General features: G+C 49.6%; 6 protein-coding genes across 6 annotated transcripts; 3 read left to right on the forward strand and 3 right to left on the reverse strand.

Annotated features, from left to right (window-relative positions):
• Positions 1-335: 335 nt before the first annotated feature.
• On the reverse strand, positions 336-2291 carry BGZ61DRAFT_475677 (amidase signature domain-containing protein; the record flags this gene model as incomplete). Its single annotated transcript, XM_046248718.1, has 6 exons — positions 336-469; positions 535-601; positions 671-1519; positions 1567-1719; positions 1825-1947; positions 2001-2291. The coding sequence occupies 6 exons, from the start codon at positions 2289-2291 to the stop codon at positions 336-338; spliced, it is 1617 nt and encodes a 538-aa protein (XP_046106566.1).
• Positions 2292-3336: 1045 nt separating this feature from the next.
• On the reverse strand, positions 3337-5178 carry BGZ61DRAFT_348110 (fungal-specific transcription factor domain-containing protein; the record flags this gene model as incomplete). The annotated part of the gene is made up of 2 exons (XM_046240033.1): positions 3337-4676; positions 4836-5178. The coding sequence occupies 2 exons, from the start codon at positions 5176-5178 to the stop codon at positions 3337-3339; spliced, it is 1683 nt and encodes a 560-aa protein (XP_046106567.1).
• Positions 5179-5487: 309 nt separating this feature from the next.
• BGZ61DRAFT_530245 (uncharacterized protein) lies at positions 5488-6296 on the forward strand (the record flags this gene model as incomplete). The annotated part of the gene is made up of 2 exons (XM_046253533.1): positions 5488-5652; positions 5745-6296. The coding sequence occupies 2 exons, from the start codon at positions 5488-5490 to the stop codon at positions 6294-6296; spliced, it is 717 nt and encodes a 238-aa protein (XP_046106568.1).
• Positions 6297-7002: 706 nt separating this feature from the next.
• BGZ61DRAFT_447386 (fructosyl amino acid oxidase) lies at positions 7003-9047 on the reverse strand. The gene is made up of 7 exons (XM_046245331.1): positions 8629-9047; positions 8408-8566; positions 8240-8349; positions 8010-8169; positions 7821-7927; positions 7446-7754; positions 7003-7386 (listed from the first exon to the last, which is right to left on the reverse strand). Exons 1-7 carry the CDS (start codon positions 8908-8910, stop codon positions 7203-7205), a joined length of 1311 nt encoding a protein of 436 aa, XP_046106569.1. The 5' UTR covers positions 8911-9047; the 3' UTR covers positions 7003-7202.
• Positions 9048-9831: 784 nt separating this feature from the next.
• On the forward strand, positions 9832-11131 carry BGZ61DRAFT_586484 (uncharacterized protein; the record flags this gene model as incomplete). The annotated part of the gene is made up of 3 exons (XM_046256449.1): positions 9832-9974; positions 10446-10711; positions 10771-11131. 3 exons carry the CDS (start codon positions 9832-9834, stop codon positions 10908-10910), a joined length of 549 nt encoding a protein of 182 aa, XP_046106570.1. The 3' UTR covers positions 10911-11131.
• Positions 11132-11174: 43 nt separating this feature from the next.
• On the forward strand, positions 11175-13512 carry BGZ61DRAFT_447389 (amino acid permease/ SLC12A domain-containing protein). The gene is made up of 4 exons (XM_046245332.1): positions 11175-11856; positions 11924-12800; positions 12865-13205; positions 13270-13512. The coding sequence occupies exons 1-4, from the start codon at positions 11521-11523 to the stop codon at positions 13393-13395; spliced, it is 1680 nt and encodes a 559-aa protein (XP_046106571.1). The 5' UTR covers positions 11175-11520; the 3' UTR covers positions 13396-13512.
• The last annotated feature ends 313 nt before the right edge of the window (positions 13513-13825 follow it).

The following is a 13825-nucleotide window of genomic DNA, read 5'->3' on the forward strand; positions in this document are numbered from 1 at the left end:
CGTCGGAAGCTTCCAACAACCCGGGCACCCGAGGTGTCCGAATTTCATCTCCGCGTGACAGTCCGTAAGACTAGGGTATTTAGCTTGTACTACCAGGGCGGCTGTCCTACAGTCATCTTGAGAGAGGAGCATGATGTTCTTAACCTTGGACACACGGGCATGTTCTTCTCTATCATGTAGATCGGGTAATGACTGTATTCATTACAACCGTAGACCCGTACCTGAACTCGCTACGGGCCTATGTCCCCAGCAATCCTGAGAAGCGAGAAATGATGACATCATGTCTCCAATGTTGATTGATAGACTTAATCACACCAACTCACAAAAGCTCATTTCTATAAATGAGCCGCGCTTCCTGATTCCAGCGCTTCAGAAATCACTTCTGTTGCCATCAACACCTCCTCATCTTGACCTGTCCATCCAACAACTTGTAGGCCACATGGAGCTCCCTGCGAAAGTTCCGGATCATCTTTCGACAATGTCAGTGCAACGTCACTCCAAAAGAATGTGAATTATGCGGATCCAAATACTTACACCCCTCAATGATCTGTGGGTCAGTGGCGTTGTCTGCCGTCAAGAACGGGATCACAGATGCCGGGCACTGCCAATGATGTTAATACGCTCTGCTGAGACCTCCTGCTAGCCTTCGACAGATCATTCATTTACTCACATCCAGCAGATTCCAAACCATCGTATGCCATGGGGCCCCAACTTTTCCGTGAGCCACAGCTGGAAAACGAGCCGCAGGACATAGCAAAACGTCGATGTTACTCTCTGCCCATACCTTATGCCAAACTTTTCGGTAATCGTCTCGTTCGCGATTAAAGTCCCACACATCTTTCAGGGTGTATTCGCGTTGTTCAGTTGGTACACTTGCAGCGGTGTTCAGTAGTGCAGGAAGCGGCTGCTCCCCGCCATCTGCGAGGAGTTTAAATATCGAGTTATTGGGGTCAAGTTTTGTCGATTTTAAGAAAGTCTTGGCAACTTGCATCAGAGATAAAGGAAATTCAATAGGCGTTATCTGATGGCCAGCCGCTTCAAGATCCGCCACAGCAGTATGCAGAGTTCGGGTCACTTGCAGAGATACTGGGAGGTCGGGATTAGTAACCCAAACCCCGATGTTGAGTTTGTCCTTTGTCGGAATGTCTCTCCATGGGATACAAAGCGCCGCCGGATCGCGTTTCCAAGGCTGGGCTTGGATGATCGTCTTTGAAAAAAGGGTGAGGTCCTTGGCGCTCTGTGCGTGCGGTCCAAGAGCTGGAGTTACACCAGGCGATCCTTTCGGAATCAGGTCTTGCTGGCCGCTGTATGGTATGCGATTAGCCGTAGGCTTGAACCCAAAGGCACCGCACCAGATGGACGGGAGTCGAATGGAGCCACCAATGTCACTACCGACACCAAGCAATGATCCTCTGAAGCCCACCAAGGCACCTTCTCCCGAACTGCTCCCTCCTGGAGTAAGGCACAGCTTGTGAGGATTCATCGTATAACCAAACACATTATTCATGCCTTCGGTCATCTACAGACATTAGCTTATAGCGTGCAATAAAGTCGTTGAATACATACGAAAAGAGTCTGGGGAACATTAGTCTTGCAGTACAGCACCGCTCCGGCCTCGAGCAACATATTGACTAAGACAGAATTCTCGTCGGCCACTGGCTTGACCAGATAAGATACAAATCCCAAAGTAGCGGCTTCGCCTTTAACCATGAGCGTATCCTCCATTCCACAGTTAGCAAGATAATCCGATTCAAGCAGGCATAATAGCAATAGAAAGACACTGATGCAAGATTCATGCTTGGATACAAAAGAAAGAGGACACACCTTGATGCTGATCGGCATTCCATGGAGTGGACCCATGGGCCTCCCCTCCCGCGCAAGGAATTCATCGCACTCATGTGCTCGTTGTAATGCGTTGTCAAAGAAAATTTCCGTCAAGCAATTTGTCTAGGGATGGTGAGCTTTCCCTGCCAACAACCCAAGTGCAGGAGGACACAAACTAGTTGCTGTGCGATAGCAGCCCGCTTGCAAAGCGCCGTGGTCACCTCTACCGACGAGATAGCGCCAGTGGCCATCATTTGGATAAGGGTTGATGCATCGTGTTTCTCAGTAATCTCACGCTCCCTCTCTGTAAAAAAGGTAGTTTGATCTAAAAGATCAAAAGCGCTCAAGGTCGAATGGTGGTTGACTTGCATGGTGATTCGCTCGTCAAGACGCCATTCCGGACGGATTCGCGAATCACGATCTGCCAGTTTGGCCTCGATGAGTTTCTGCCAGTCTACAGAAGCCATTTTAGATAACAGGGTCTTTGTGTGAGAGGAGAATTGATGAGGATGCTGGGAGTGATGTGATAGAGAAGCCGTACCGTGCCAGCACAGGTTAATTTATACTACAACTGATTTACAAAAGAAATCACAACAGGGATGCCCAGATCACCGTCTATCTAGCCGTTGTTGTTGCATGATACCAGATAGCTAGCTAACGCGGGGTGATTAGGACACTTCTAAATCGGGAAGTTTTGTGAGAACGGAGATCGCACTCGCTTAGATTCGCACTCGCGTCGCGGGGCCCGTGAGTTCCGGGCAAATAACCACTACCTCGGTCAACCATCAAATAAGCATACCATTATGAGGATCAAGGGTTCCTAATTGGATGAAGAGAAAAACGCTCCTCTAGCTTCTCAAGAAATTCCTAAATAGAGAAATGTGGGTGCTTACCTTGTCGACTGTACCACGGAGGAGGGAACCAGAATAGGCTAGAGCAACAGTCTTAACTGGGTGTTCGGGATATGGCATTGCACAGACATAACGAAGGAATTCATATTCCGCTCCACGTTCAATAAGGGGCAACGAATTAAAATGGTCACAATACGATGACATATTAAATCTCAAGACCACAGGCTTGCATCTCCCACCCCCACTCGGCTTGAGACCCTATTTTCGCATCCCACACTTACCTCCAGTGACGTACCTAAGTTGCAATCACCTCCCGTGTGCTTTTGCGAGAAGAACCCATGAGAACGTGTACGCAATTAGCTCGTGACTGTAACCTAGTTCATGGAACTGCCAGTGCACTTGCCGGACAATCCTTCGAATACACTTGGAGGCATACTACCCAATTCTATATACGCACTTCGGATATTAACAGAACAAATTTGAGAGGGGAGCATGAAATAGTCAAAAAGCTAGCCAAATCTGGCAATAATGCGAGAAATTCTTCGCACCTCTTTCGATCACATGCATAAGCCAGCAGGATTTGGAACCGTGTATAATCACTAGTGCCACCTCACTCCCGCGGATGTTTGCTCTTATTGCCGAGGCAACACAGATGGGACGATTACACAAGTAGAACTCTATGTCCCAGGCTTTTCAGGCATGCTCCAACATCCCAGGACGTGCTGTCCACCTCCTGTTTCATCCAAACATTTTCCATGATGCTCAGAGCCTCTTGTGCAGTCCCAAGAGCTTGGAACGCTTCCATTGAGCCCCCTATTCTTCGGAATGCTTGTCTATCCTGACCCAAAGCGAGGCATCCACTGACGCAGAACGGCCACACAAGCGACCGTAGCCAGGTAGGCGATGATATCTTATCGAAGAGCTCAATCATTCGTGTAGTATTGCTCCGGATCCTCGGGTCCACTGGCTGCCAACCTAAAAGTAAAACAAGGAGGTATGTATGGGCGGCGTGAGCCCAAATACGCGTGATATGGGTATTCAATTCCGGGATAAGAGGGTAGAATCCGTAAGCGCAATTTGAGCGTTGTAGCATTTGTTCAAGGCGTTGATCTGGCTGAGAGCATTGTGATGATTCTCTTTCATGGAGAATTTCTTTGTCATCGAGCTGGGCAAGGCCCTCTTGCAGGCGTGCCTCGATACATGTCGCGCGAGAAATGAAATCTGCTTCAGACCAACTGCTGGTGTTTGACTGTTCCTTTTTCCATTCGCCAAGGGTTGCAGTATCGCTTATTGCTAGCAAGACCCAAGTCTCGCAACCAATAACCTCTTCCATCTTCACGACAGGAATTTTTCCCCGCCCGTCCTGTTCCAGTTCGGGATGATATGTCTTCAATTTTGGAGATCGTTCAAGTGATGTGCCAGCAATGATGTCATCGATCAGTAGGATGGTAGCAAAGAACCGAAATGCTCCCTGATTTGGGTTTGGTGGGATTGACAGCGACAAGCCGGGACCAGCTAATCTTTCTAATACGACATGGATCCCTCGTGCGGTGTCGTCACCGCCGTGATCTCGAATGATCTTTTCGAATAGGTTGGTTGCGGCGTCAAGGTGAATTTGCCACTTCCCTGATGGGAGGGCGATTTCGAAATTGAGGAGCTGTGCGATAGTTGCGAGAAGATAAACATCGTTCAGAAGAGACTTTCCCACACCCCGAGAGCCAATGTCTTTGAGGTCGCGCTGAACCGTCATCAGAGCCAGATCCATTTGTTTTTGGAGTTCCTTCCAGGTACTCGAGGCACACGCATCGTGCGCTGGACCCGGGGCTATTGGTATGGTGCAAAAGAAGTACGATGATAAGCTGACGATGGTGTTGAAAAACCCAGTGTTTTTTGTTGCTAGGACGAGCAGCCAGGTGCGGCCGCCTTGCAGTATAGACGGCCGATAAAAGGGAAAAAGGGCTGGGAATACATAATCCATGTAGCCTGTGATGTAGCCCATGTCTATATCGCTGCGGGATGTCGTGGACAAATTGTCCGTTACTGACGCACTGAAGTAGTCCTGGGAGATGCTGGGTTCGACGGATGGCGCGAGAGGGTGGCCAGATATTTCCACGAGGTCGAATGAGTTGTTTGATATCGTGGTATTGCTTTTAGCCGCACAAATCGAATTCTGAGGCGTCAAATGATCAAGATGCGATGGGCTAGCGTCCAGATGAGACGAAGACTCGGCATCCTCGGAAGTACTGGTAAGATCTTGCGCAATGCTTTCCATCATGGCAATGCCACGCCGCCTTTTTGCACTTTGCTTGACCTGAACCTTTATCCGCTTGGTCATCTGCTGCTGCCGCTCCCCGCTGTCCATCCAATCTGGTTTCTCCGCGACATAGTGGCAGCTGATTTCCAGGGCAGCGCAGCCTCCACACACGGGCAGCAATGCGTCGCACTTCTTATGGCGAAGACGGCACGTCCAACAGGACGCCTTTGTGTTCTTCCTGGTGGGCATGGGTCCTGGGCAGCAGCGGTTGGCTGGTCGGGCGGTCTCTTCGAGCATTCGTGCAAGGGAAGAGTTGTCTGGTCCTCTTCCTGTTCCCGTCGTGTCTTGGTCGCGCTCGGAATTGACCCGCTCGGAAGTTTGTCCGCGCGGAGAATTTCCCGCGCGCGCTCGTTTCCGCGCGGAAGTTGTCCTTGGCGCAAATTTGAGATGGTAGATTCGTACCGGTATCAACAAAACAAGGATTTCTGTATAAATAAGGCTGTTAAAGCTGATCAATTTGATTTCCAAAGGTCCTACTTCCCAGACAAACGGAATCAAATGGCAGACTTTACTAAAAGTGGCAAGATTCTCGTTCTTGGAGCCACAGGACCTGCGGGTATTTGTCTACTCCGGGAACTCATTCATCAAAAATATTCCACCATTGTTTACGCTCGAAATCCTGCCAAGATCTCACAAGACATCGCATCAAATGCTCTTATAACGGTATGTGATAAGACATGGCGCGTTGTGGATTTGGCCATGCATTTTCCACGTCGACCCTACCCTACAGTCGGACAATTAACTAACAGGCACAGATCATCAAGGGCGAGATAAATGACCTCGGTGGTCTTTCAACAGCCATGACTGGGAGCTCGGCTGTCTTATCACTTCTCGGCCCTAACATTAGCGACAAAACAATTCCGCATTCACTGTTCTCCGATTATTACATCAACTCGATATTCCCCGTCATGCGAAAGCTTGGAGTTCGACGGATTGTGGCGATGGGCACTATCTCAATCTCTTGTCCAGATGACCATTGGACCATTTTTCAGCCCATGGTGCACATGTTCATGAAACTATTTGCTCGTGCGGTATATCAAAACATGCTCAACTTGGCAGACGCATTCAAGAACGAGGCACAAGGACTAGATTGGTCTCTGTTTCGGATTGCCCAAATTCCCGGCGAATCCGATGAGGCAAGCTGGAAGGCCGACAGGGAGGCGGATCAAGTTTATGCAGGTCCGCTTGGTGGGAAAGGGTGGTCTACCTCGGTGAAGAGAGCGGCACTGGCAAAGTGGATGGTTGACAATGTGGGCTCAGAGGAATGGGTTACGAAGATGCCAGCACTGAGTCGTCTGGCAAACTAGCAAGGCCGTCTTCTAGCAGGCTGCAGGCATTAGAGTGCTGGATATATTAATTCCTAGAAACATGTTGGGCACTAGTCTGGTTGGTGATTTTCCATCCTCAAGCTGTTCGGATGGCAATTGACGGGAGGCACTTTCATCTCACAGGCTTGCGGGCGTAGAAGATATGTTAGACTTGACTTGTTCGTCATTTTACTGTCTGTTAACATGTGAAAAATATTTAAGCAAAGTCTGAAAGTCTGGTTACTGAATTCTAGGTTGTCAAGCATGCAACTAAACTCGATGCCGATAACGCTACTGTCTTCAAGCACAGTTGGGTTGTCACATCCAGTATATAGGCCTCAGTTGCACTACGCATTAGTGCGGCAACATGCACCTCCCTGGCTGTCACGCCCAGGCGAACCATCTTCCACGCCGCCGACGAGGCCTCGCGCGCGACCAAGGTCACCTTCGATTCGTTGGACAAGATGAGTAGCACGGAACAACATGAGCACTCCGGATCAATGAAGAGATGGATGAATATGTAAAGGACACTCATTACCTTAGCCATTCCATAGTTCCAGAAATTCCTAGTCAATGTAAGCATTCTCTCGTGAATGGGATGCATATCCGAACGCACTGTAAGCGATGGCTGCTCGCCTAGTACCCACGACACCAATTGCACAATCATGGACCAGGTATTTCCCCCGGCGTATATCTCACAGATAGCCTTGTAAAGGCCTAGCTAATCAATCTAATATTACTGCGCCTATATCCTGTCGTCGATCCTGTCAAGAGGTCAAAGATATGTGTATTGTGATGACTATCACGAAATAGCTAGGCAAGGGAATTATGAGGCCATAGGCGGCTGTGGGCTCCTGCAACAAATCCCACCGAGCCCTGGTATCATACAACGAAAGTTGTAGACCTTCACTCTGCGCCATGTTTCCAGCCTGGCATGTCTGACAGATCCTTTGCTGGAGCGCCGCGTCTCGACTTGAGAGCATCGCCTCCAGGTCTCCATCTCCACGCATCGGACAGATCTTGAGAAAGAGATCCTTCTATTAGCTCAACCACGTGCTTGCCAATGTTCGGTAAAAACTTGAAACTATGTCTGCGGTATATAGAGTCAGAAAGTTTATTGCGTTTTGCAGCTTTTGGTTTATCGCTTACCCGCTGTCTCCCGTGGCCAATATAAAGTTCTTCCACTTGGGATGCTCGCAGATCAACAAGTTGGCGTCAGCAGTATCTGTGCACCAGCACATTGACCGGTTGAAAAGCTCTTGGTCCTTGAAGCGTGGCATGAATCTGGCCATCGCCTTTCGAATGCTTGCTTCGGAAGCATCTGGGTAGGTATCTGTTGGATGTTTGGCGTGTGACCGAGGAACAGAGATGTGTTTGGGAACCGTGGCACCATAAGGTTGATGCCACTCGAAGTGGGAAAACCCTGGAAACTCGTCGCACACCTTGATTACTCCGTGCCTACATATGCATATTTAGTATTTCCCGTTCGTTCTCTCCAGTCCTGGATTAGAAGCAATTCCTTACTCATTTGGCTCAAAGAAGAAACCGTATTCACCGTCATATATCACAGGAATATCTTTGTACTCGGCCACCTCTTGAGGCTTGAGTTGGATATGAGCAAAAACCCAGGCCTTAAGTCATCTTGCAATTAGTTACAGGGTCATTGAATCTGTTTATCTCGAACGCACTGCTAACGAGATGCAATATACTTACCTTTGAAACACATTGGTCCTCCAAATCTACCAAAGTCGGACTCCAAGCACCGGCAGCCAGAACCACTTTATCGGCATAGTATTTTGTTCCGTCTACTGTTTCAACGCCGTTGCATGTCGTTCCGTCCTCGGCGAAGAGAGGTCGCGTAAAGGTTCCAGCACTAAAATTCCGCGTCAGTATAGTGAATACCTTGCACATCCCCAGAGATTCGTAACAGTCCTAGTACATACCGGCCAAACCCAAAATTGACGCCTTGGCTTTTGAGGAACTGCCCTATAGCATCGATGGCCTTGGCTGCAGCAAGCCAACCTCCCTCACCGTAAAGTAGGCCTTTCCATCCCTGGTTTGTGTCTCCAGTCAGCTGCTCTTCTTCAAGCTTTTCACTGGTCCAAAGTTACCTCGACTTGGTCTCGCGTAAAAGGAGGCACTTTCGCCAGGATCTCATCCTCACTACCCAACCAGATGTTCGTCTTCTCCAGCTCACCATTCGCGGCAATGAGGGATTGGTGCGCCCGTCGAAGATTTTCAATGCCTTCCTTCGACGACGAACAGTGGATCTCAAGATGCGTAAGCATGGTGCTCATATGTCTCTCATGATAAAACCCGTTTCGTGACTTACCAGGCCAACATTGTGGAAGAAGGGCTTGAATAAAGCATCGTTCTTCCACATATTGAGAGCTTCTAGCGATAGCTGCAAATCTGGCTTGTTTTGCAATCGGATGCTCATGATCTTGTTGAGGTCATGCCCGGCAGATTGAGCCGAAGGAATCGGATATACATCCAAGACCGTGATGTTCGAGGGGGTGTATCCAGAACGGATCAAGTGCAGTGCCGTTGAAGAACCCATGGTGCCGCCTCCCCCAATAACGACGACTTTTGTACTCGCACGTGAATGAGTCATGTTGTTAAAGCGATCTCTGTCTGTGATGTGGCAGTCTTTGCGGTGGACTCGAGTGATCACGAAAGAAAAATGAAGATTAGGGTGAATGTTGACCAGATTTGTAGTATTTCAGGATGCCAGAGGAATTTTGGTCGCCCTCTCAATTACGAGATGGGGAGCGCTGGGTTGATAAGGTGTCAGATATAAATAGATAAAAGGCAATCGCTATTGGTTCTAATGTTCCCACATATCGCTCAAGTGATGCGACGTGGCCGCATTTTTATCGCGTGGACCTTCCCCCGGAGTACGCCGGGGAAGGTTGATACGATCTCTGGTTAGGCGATTTACTAATCGCCTCGGGAATTGTTGCCGGACAAGCATCATGAGAGGCACACGACGATAACTGCCGAGCATGGTAGAGTCTTCACTTTTGCTTAGCCAACCGAATGAGCAGGAACCGGTTTATGTAAGGGGTCTCTCGACAAGCCCTTTCCTTAAAAAGATTCCCAATCTTGTGGGCAAGGTTGACACGCTCTGGCTAGGCGATGTACTGATCGCCTTGCTATAAGTGGGTCTCTCCATCAGCTCTTTGTTTCGAAGATTCTCCAATCTTGGGAAGGTCGACACGTCTCTAGTCATGCAATTCACTAATCGCCTTGGGAACTAGTATCGTGGGTCTGCTCACACACTCTTTTTCTTCAAGGTTCTCCAAACTTGCGGGGAAAGTGCTTGGACCTGATCCTTATCTCGAGATGCTAGGGAGATGGGGGCTCTATAAGTTGAGTCCGTCCTCAACAAACTATTTCACCTCAGCTCGCTTCAGGTTGTCATTGTCTTCTAGTTTTGACTTATTTTTCCGCTTAATTCAATTTGTCATTGTCTTCTAGTTTTGACTTATTTTTCCGCTTAATTCAATTTCCACTATTCAAGTGTTCCCCCTCAATGGCAGATCAGAAGGATGTTGCTGTCGAGTGGCCCGGAGTAGAAAAGCAAGGTGTCTCCAGCTCAATAGACAAGGCAGCAGAGTATCTTGCTCAAAGTGCTGGCTTTGACTCATTGCCTCCCGAAGAAGAGAAGGCAATGATGTGCAAGATGGATCGGATTCTGCTGTCAATGGCATGTCCCCACTTCTCTCAGGGCACGCGAATAAGCTCTCAGACTTTTAGCTCTTCATGGCTGCCAACTTGTGTGCCGTTGGCAATCTTTCTGGCTTCCTAACCGTGTTTGTGTCCTACTCATGGCGGTCTGCTGGGCTATTTCGTTCACGTTGAATCGCCGACGTTACGACTTATAGATGGCGTTGACCCGAGAGAAGAGCACTTGCACGAAGATGTGGTGGATGGTTTTGCTGATCAAACTGGCTTTCAGCAAAAGACATTCAAGCATACCACCTAGCTGCTTGAGTATCCCTAGTGGTTCTTTGATTTTCCCCTCTGTCTATTCCTTCTCCTTCCGCCCTTACGGCTCATCTTGCGGTCTCTACCTTTGCTTGCTTGAGCCTTTCTATATAGCAATGCCGATCAAGCATCTTGAGCGCTGTATAATGTCGCTGGTAGCTGCCTTCAAAAGCTTTCTTCGGACGTGCTGTTTGTCACACAAAACATTTCATTGCGGCACTTTGCCAGGGCTCAGGATACCCTGTTCCAGAGCGCCATCGAGGGCCACGTCCTGGTCAAGAACGACAACGCTCTCCCTCTCAAACCTCGTAAGTATCTCGGCGTCTTTGGCAACGATGCAAAAATGCTAGGTAGCATGAGCGAGACTTCGACCATCTACATGGACACCCCGGCCTTTGTCAACTTCACCATGTGGTGCGGTGGCGGTTCCAGCCAAACTCGCCCCCTTACATTGATGCCCCTATCAACGCTATTCACCGCCGAGCTCGCGAGTACCACACGCAGATCTCGCGGGACTTTGAATCACAGGACCTTACTGCCGATGCTACTGTTGACGCCTGCCTCGTCTTCTTGAACGCATTCACCAAACAAGGTGCCGACCGCAATGTGCTGAGCGGAACCTAAAGTGACGTGCTCGTCAAGAATGTCGCGTCCAACACTATTGTTGCTATCCACAACTCGGGCGTTCGCTTGGTGAACGAGTGGATCGACTGCGGGAATGGCACAGAATTCATCTATGCACACAGGCCAGGACAGTATACTGGAGGGTGAGAAGTTGAGTGAATAATATGCGCAACTCTACGCTACTCAAGACAAATGACTCGGACTCCTATGTCGCAATTGTGTGGCGCTGAAGACGAACAAATTCCTCCAACTAGCACCACCTAGTATTCGTTCTAGAAGCTTTGAACACCTGCAGAACCGTCCAGGCACGGATCCGCCGACGCGCGTGTGGGTCGTGATATTTTTCAGTGTTGAAGATTGGCTCAACACCATCTCGTATGTCGCCACTTTCGGCGCCAACTTCGCAAGCAGCTTAGCCAGTATCCACCATTAATCCACCATCAGCAGACACTTTACCAGGAAGAAGATCTGATGCCGTAATTGAAGCGATTGCGCAATCGGCGTTGAAAAATCAAATCAGGACGTGATATATCTTTGACGGCCGCTTCGAGTTTCCCTTTCTCTTGGCAGAGAGTCTCTTTTCTTTTTCTCCATCAAAACAGGTTCCATCATGGAGATCAATTCCGTGACGAGCAAGCCGGCGCGGCAGCAGGACCCAGATGCCATTCAAGATGTTGAAAAGACGGGTCACGACGACAACGCAGACGGCGCCAGCTTCAAGCAAATGCCGCAGCTCAACGTTGGAGGACACGGCGCAACTCAACGCCGGCTTCGAAACTACCAGGTGACGATGATTGGCTTCTGCAGTGGCATTGGCACCGGTCTCTTCGTCGGCACGGGAGCTGCGTACTCCAATGCCGGACCGGCTGGTTTATTCTTAGCATACGCTGTGGTGGGAGCCGTTCTCTGGTGCGTTATGCAGAGCATCTCTGAGCTGGCCACGGTAGTAAGTGCCCCATACACATCTCCACAACAACGCGTCTCTGGCCGATGACGGCGCTGACCACCTGCAGATTCCCACGGCTGGTTCGTTTCCTCACTGGGCTACCCGCTTTATTGATCCCTCGGTTGGCTTCTCTCTGGCTATCTCCTACGGTTACTGCTACACCATCGCCATCGCCTCCGAAGCGTCTGCTGCGGCCGTGTTAGTGTCCTACTGGTCAGACATTTCGCCTGCCGTGGTCATTAGCATTTCCCTCGTCCTGATTTTGGCCATCAACCTCTGCAATGTCCGATTCTACGGAGAAACAGAAGTCGTCACCGGAGCCATCAAGGTCATCTGCTTTGTAGGCCTCGTCATCGTCGCCATTGTCATCACCGCCGGCGGAGGTCCCAGCGGCGAGGCGATTGGATTCCGGTACTGGAACAACCCCGGCGCCTGGGTCGAGTACAATGGAATCAAGGGATCGACTGGCCACTTCCTCGGCTTCCTCTCCGCCTTTGTCAATGCGTCTTTCTCCTTTATTGGTGTTGAGACTGTTGTCATCAGTGCTGCAGAGTCGGTGGATCCTCACCGCGCCATCCCAAGAGCTGCTGGCCGTGTTACGTACCGCATCGGCTTCTTCTACATCCTCGGTGCCCTGCTGATCGGACTTATCGTCGACCCCCGCAACGCAGATCTCGTTTCTGGCTCTGGCAACGCAAACAGTTCGCCCTGGGTTATTGCCATCAAGGAGGCTGGAATCAGCGCCTTGCCTTCCATCGTCAACGCGTGCATTCTCATCTCGGCTTGGTCTGCTGGCAACTCTTACTGCTGGGTCGGTTCTCGAATGATCGTGGCCATGACTACGGACAGACAGCTTCCTCAGATCTTTGGCCGCACGAACAAGAGCGGTGTGCCATATGTTGCAGTGATTACTGCATGGCTCTTCGGGCCTCTCGCCTACTTGAGTAAGAACCCCTCTTACTGGGATTATAAACTGTTTGGTATAATGAATACTGACTGTCGAATTAGGTCTTGGAAGTGGTGGTGCGTCGCAGGCCTTCACCTGGCTGCTTAACCTCAGCACTGTTGCCGGCCTCATCGCCTGGTCTACGCTGTGCTTCTGCTACATCCGCTTCCACCGTGCACTCAAGGTCCAAGGTATCAGCCGAGACTCTTTGCCTTGGAAGTCGCCTTTCCAACCCTATACTGCCTGGTTCGGATTCATTGGCTCCGCCATCATCACTTTTGTTGCTGGATTCCCGGTGTTCCTCAAGGGCAACTGGTCGACTGCCGACTTTATCGCATCTTACATTGGAATCCCCATTTTCATTGTGCCGATTATTGCTTGGAAGATTGTTTACAAAACCAAGGTATGCATCCACGCAACACTCCACTCAATTAAGGAAGAATGTTCACTTACGCTTCTATTTCCAGTTTGCTCGTGCTAAGACTATTGACGTATGGTCTGGTCGGTACTACGAAGAAGAAAAGGAAAAGGTCCCGAAGGAGCACAATGGAGCTTCTCGAGTTGGCCGAAAGGTTTTGGACTGGGTGGTGTAAAATAATACTGTTTTCGGCCGTGGCGGTAATACCTCTCGATGGGAATTGTTGGAACAACAGCCCTCAATTAGAATTAGACGATACATTTTTAGGATAGAAAAAAGTCTTTACCTTTAGCTTATCTATACCTAAGTGAATCACGATTCTGTTCCGTAAAGGCAGAAGTCCAATCAAAGCCATCCGGGGCAAAATGCAACAAGTTCCGGGCTCCGGGTGAAAATAACATCCCGGACCGGTTCGCTTCTTCACCCGGCCGAGGTAATCCACACCGACAAACCGCCTTCACCGTGATTGCCGTAGACAGGAGAAATTCCCTACTGTCGCGGCCAGAGTCAAAATATTAAAAATACAATCTTTGTATATGCCGCGTAGTAGCCATCACGACGGAGCTGTGTCTAACGTTCTTTGCACCACAAGTCGACTGTTTTTA

This window comes from Ilyonectria robusta (genome assembly GCF_021365365.1).
Source record: "Ilyonectria robusta strain PMI_751 chromosome Unknown BGZ61scaffold_6, whole genome shotgun sequence".
NCBI lineage: Eukaryota > Fungi > Ascomycota > Sordariomycetes > Hypocreales > Nectriaceae > Ilyonectria > Ilyonectria robusta.

Coding starts and splice junctions, on each gene's coding strand:
- BGZ61DRAFT_447386 (XM_046245331.1), bottom strand. CDS start 8,910: ATGACTCATTCACGTGCGAGTACAAAAGTCGTCGTTATTGGGGGAGGC. Junction 8,350..8,407: donor TTACGCGAGACCAAGTCGAG/GTAACTTTGGAC, acceptor GACACAAACCAG/GGATGGAAAGGCCTACTTTA. Junction 7,755..7,820: donor TTCTTCTTTGAGCCAAATGA/GTAAGGAATTGC, acceptor ATGCATATGTAG/GCACGGAGTAATCAAGGTGT.
- BGZ61DRAFT_447389 (XM_046245332.1), top strand. CDS start 11,521: ATGGAGATCAATTCCGTGACGAGCAAGCCGGCGCGGCAGCAGGACCCA. Junction 12,801..12,864: donor CGGGCCTCTCGCCTACTTGA/GTAAGAACCCCT, acceptor CTGTCGAATTAG/GTCTTGGAAGTGGTGGTGCG. Junction 13,206..13,269: donor AGATTGTTTACAAAACCAAG/GTATGCATCCAC, acceptor TTCTATTTCCAG/TTTGCTCGTGCTAAGACTAT.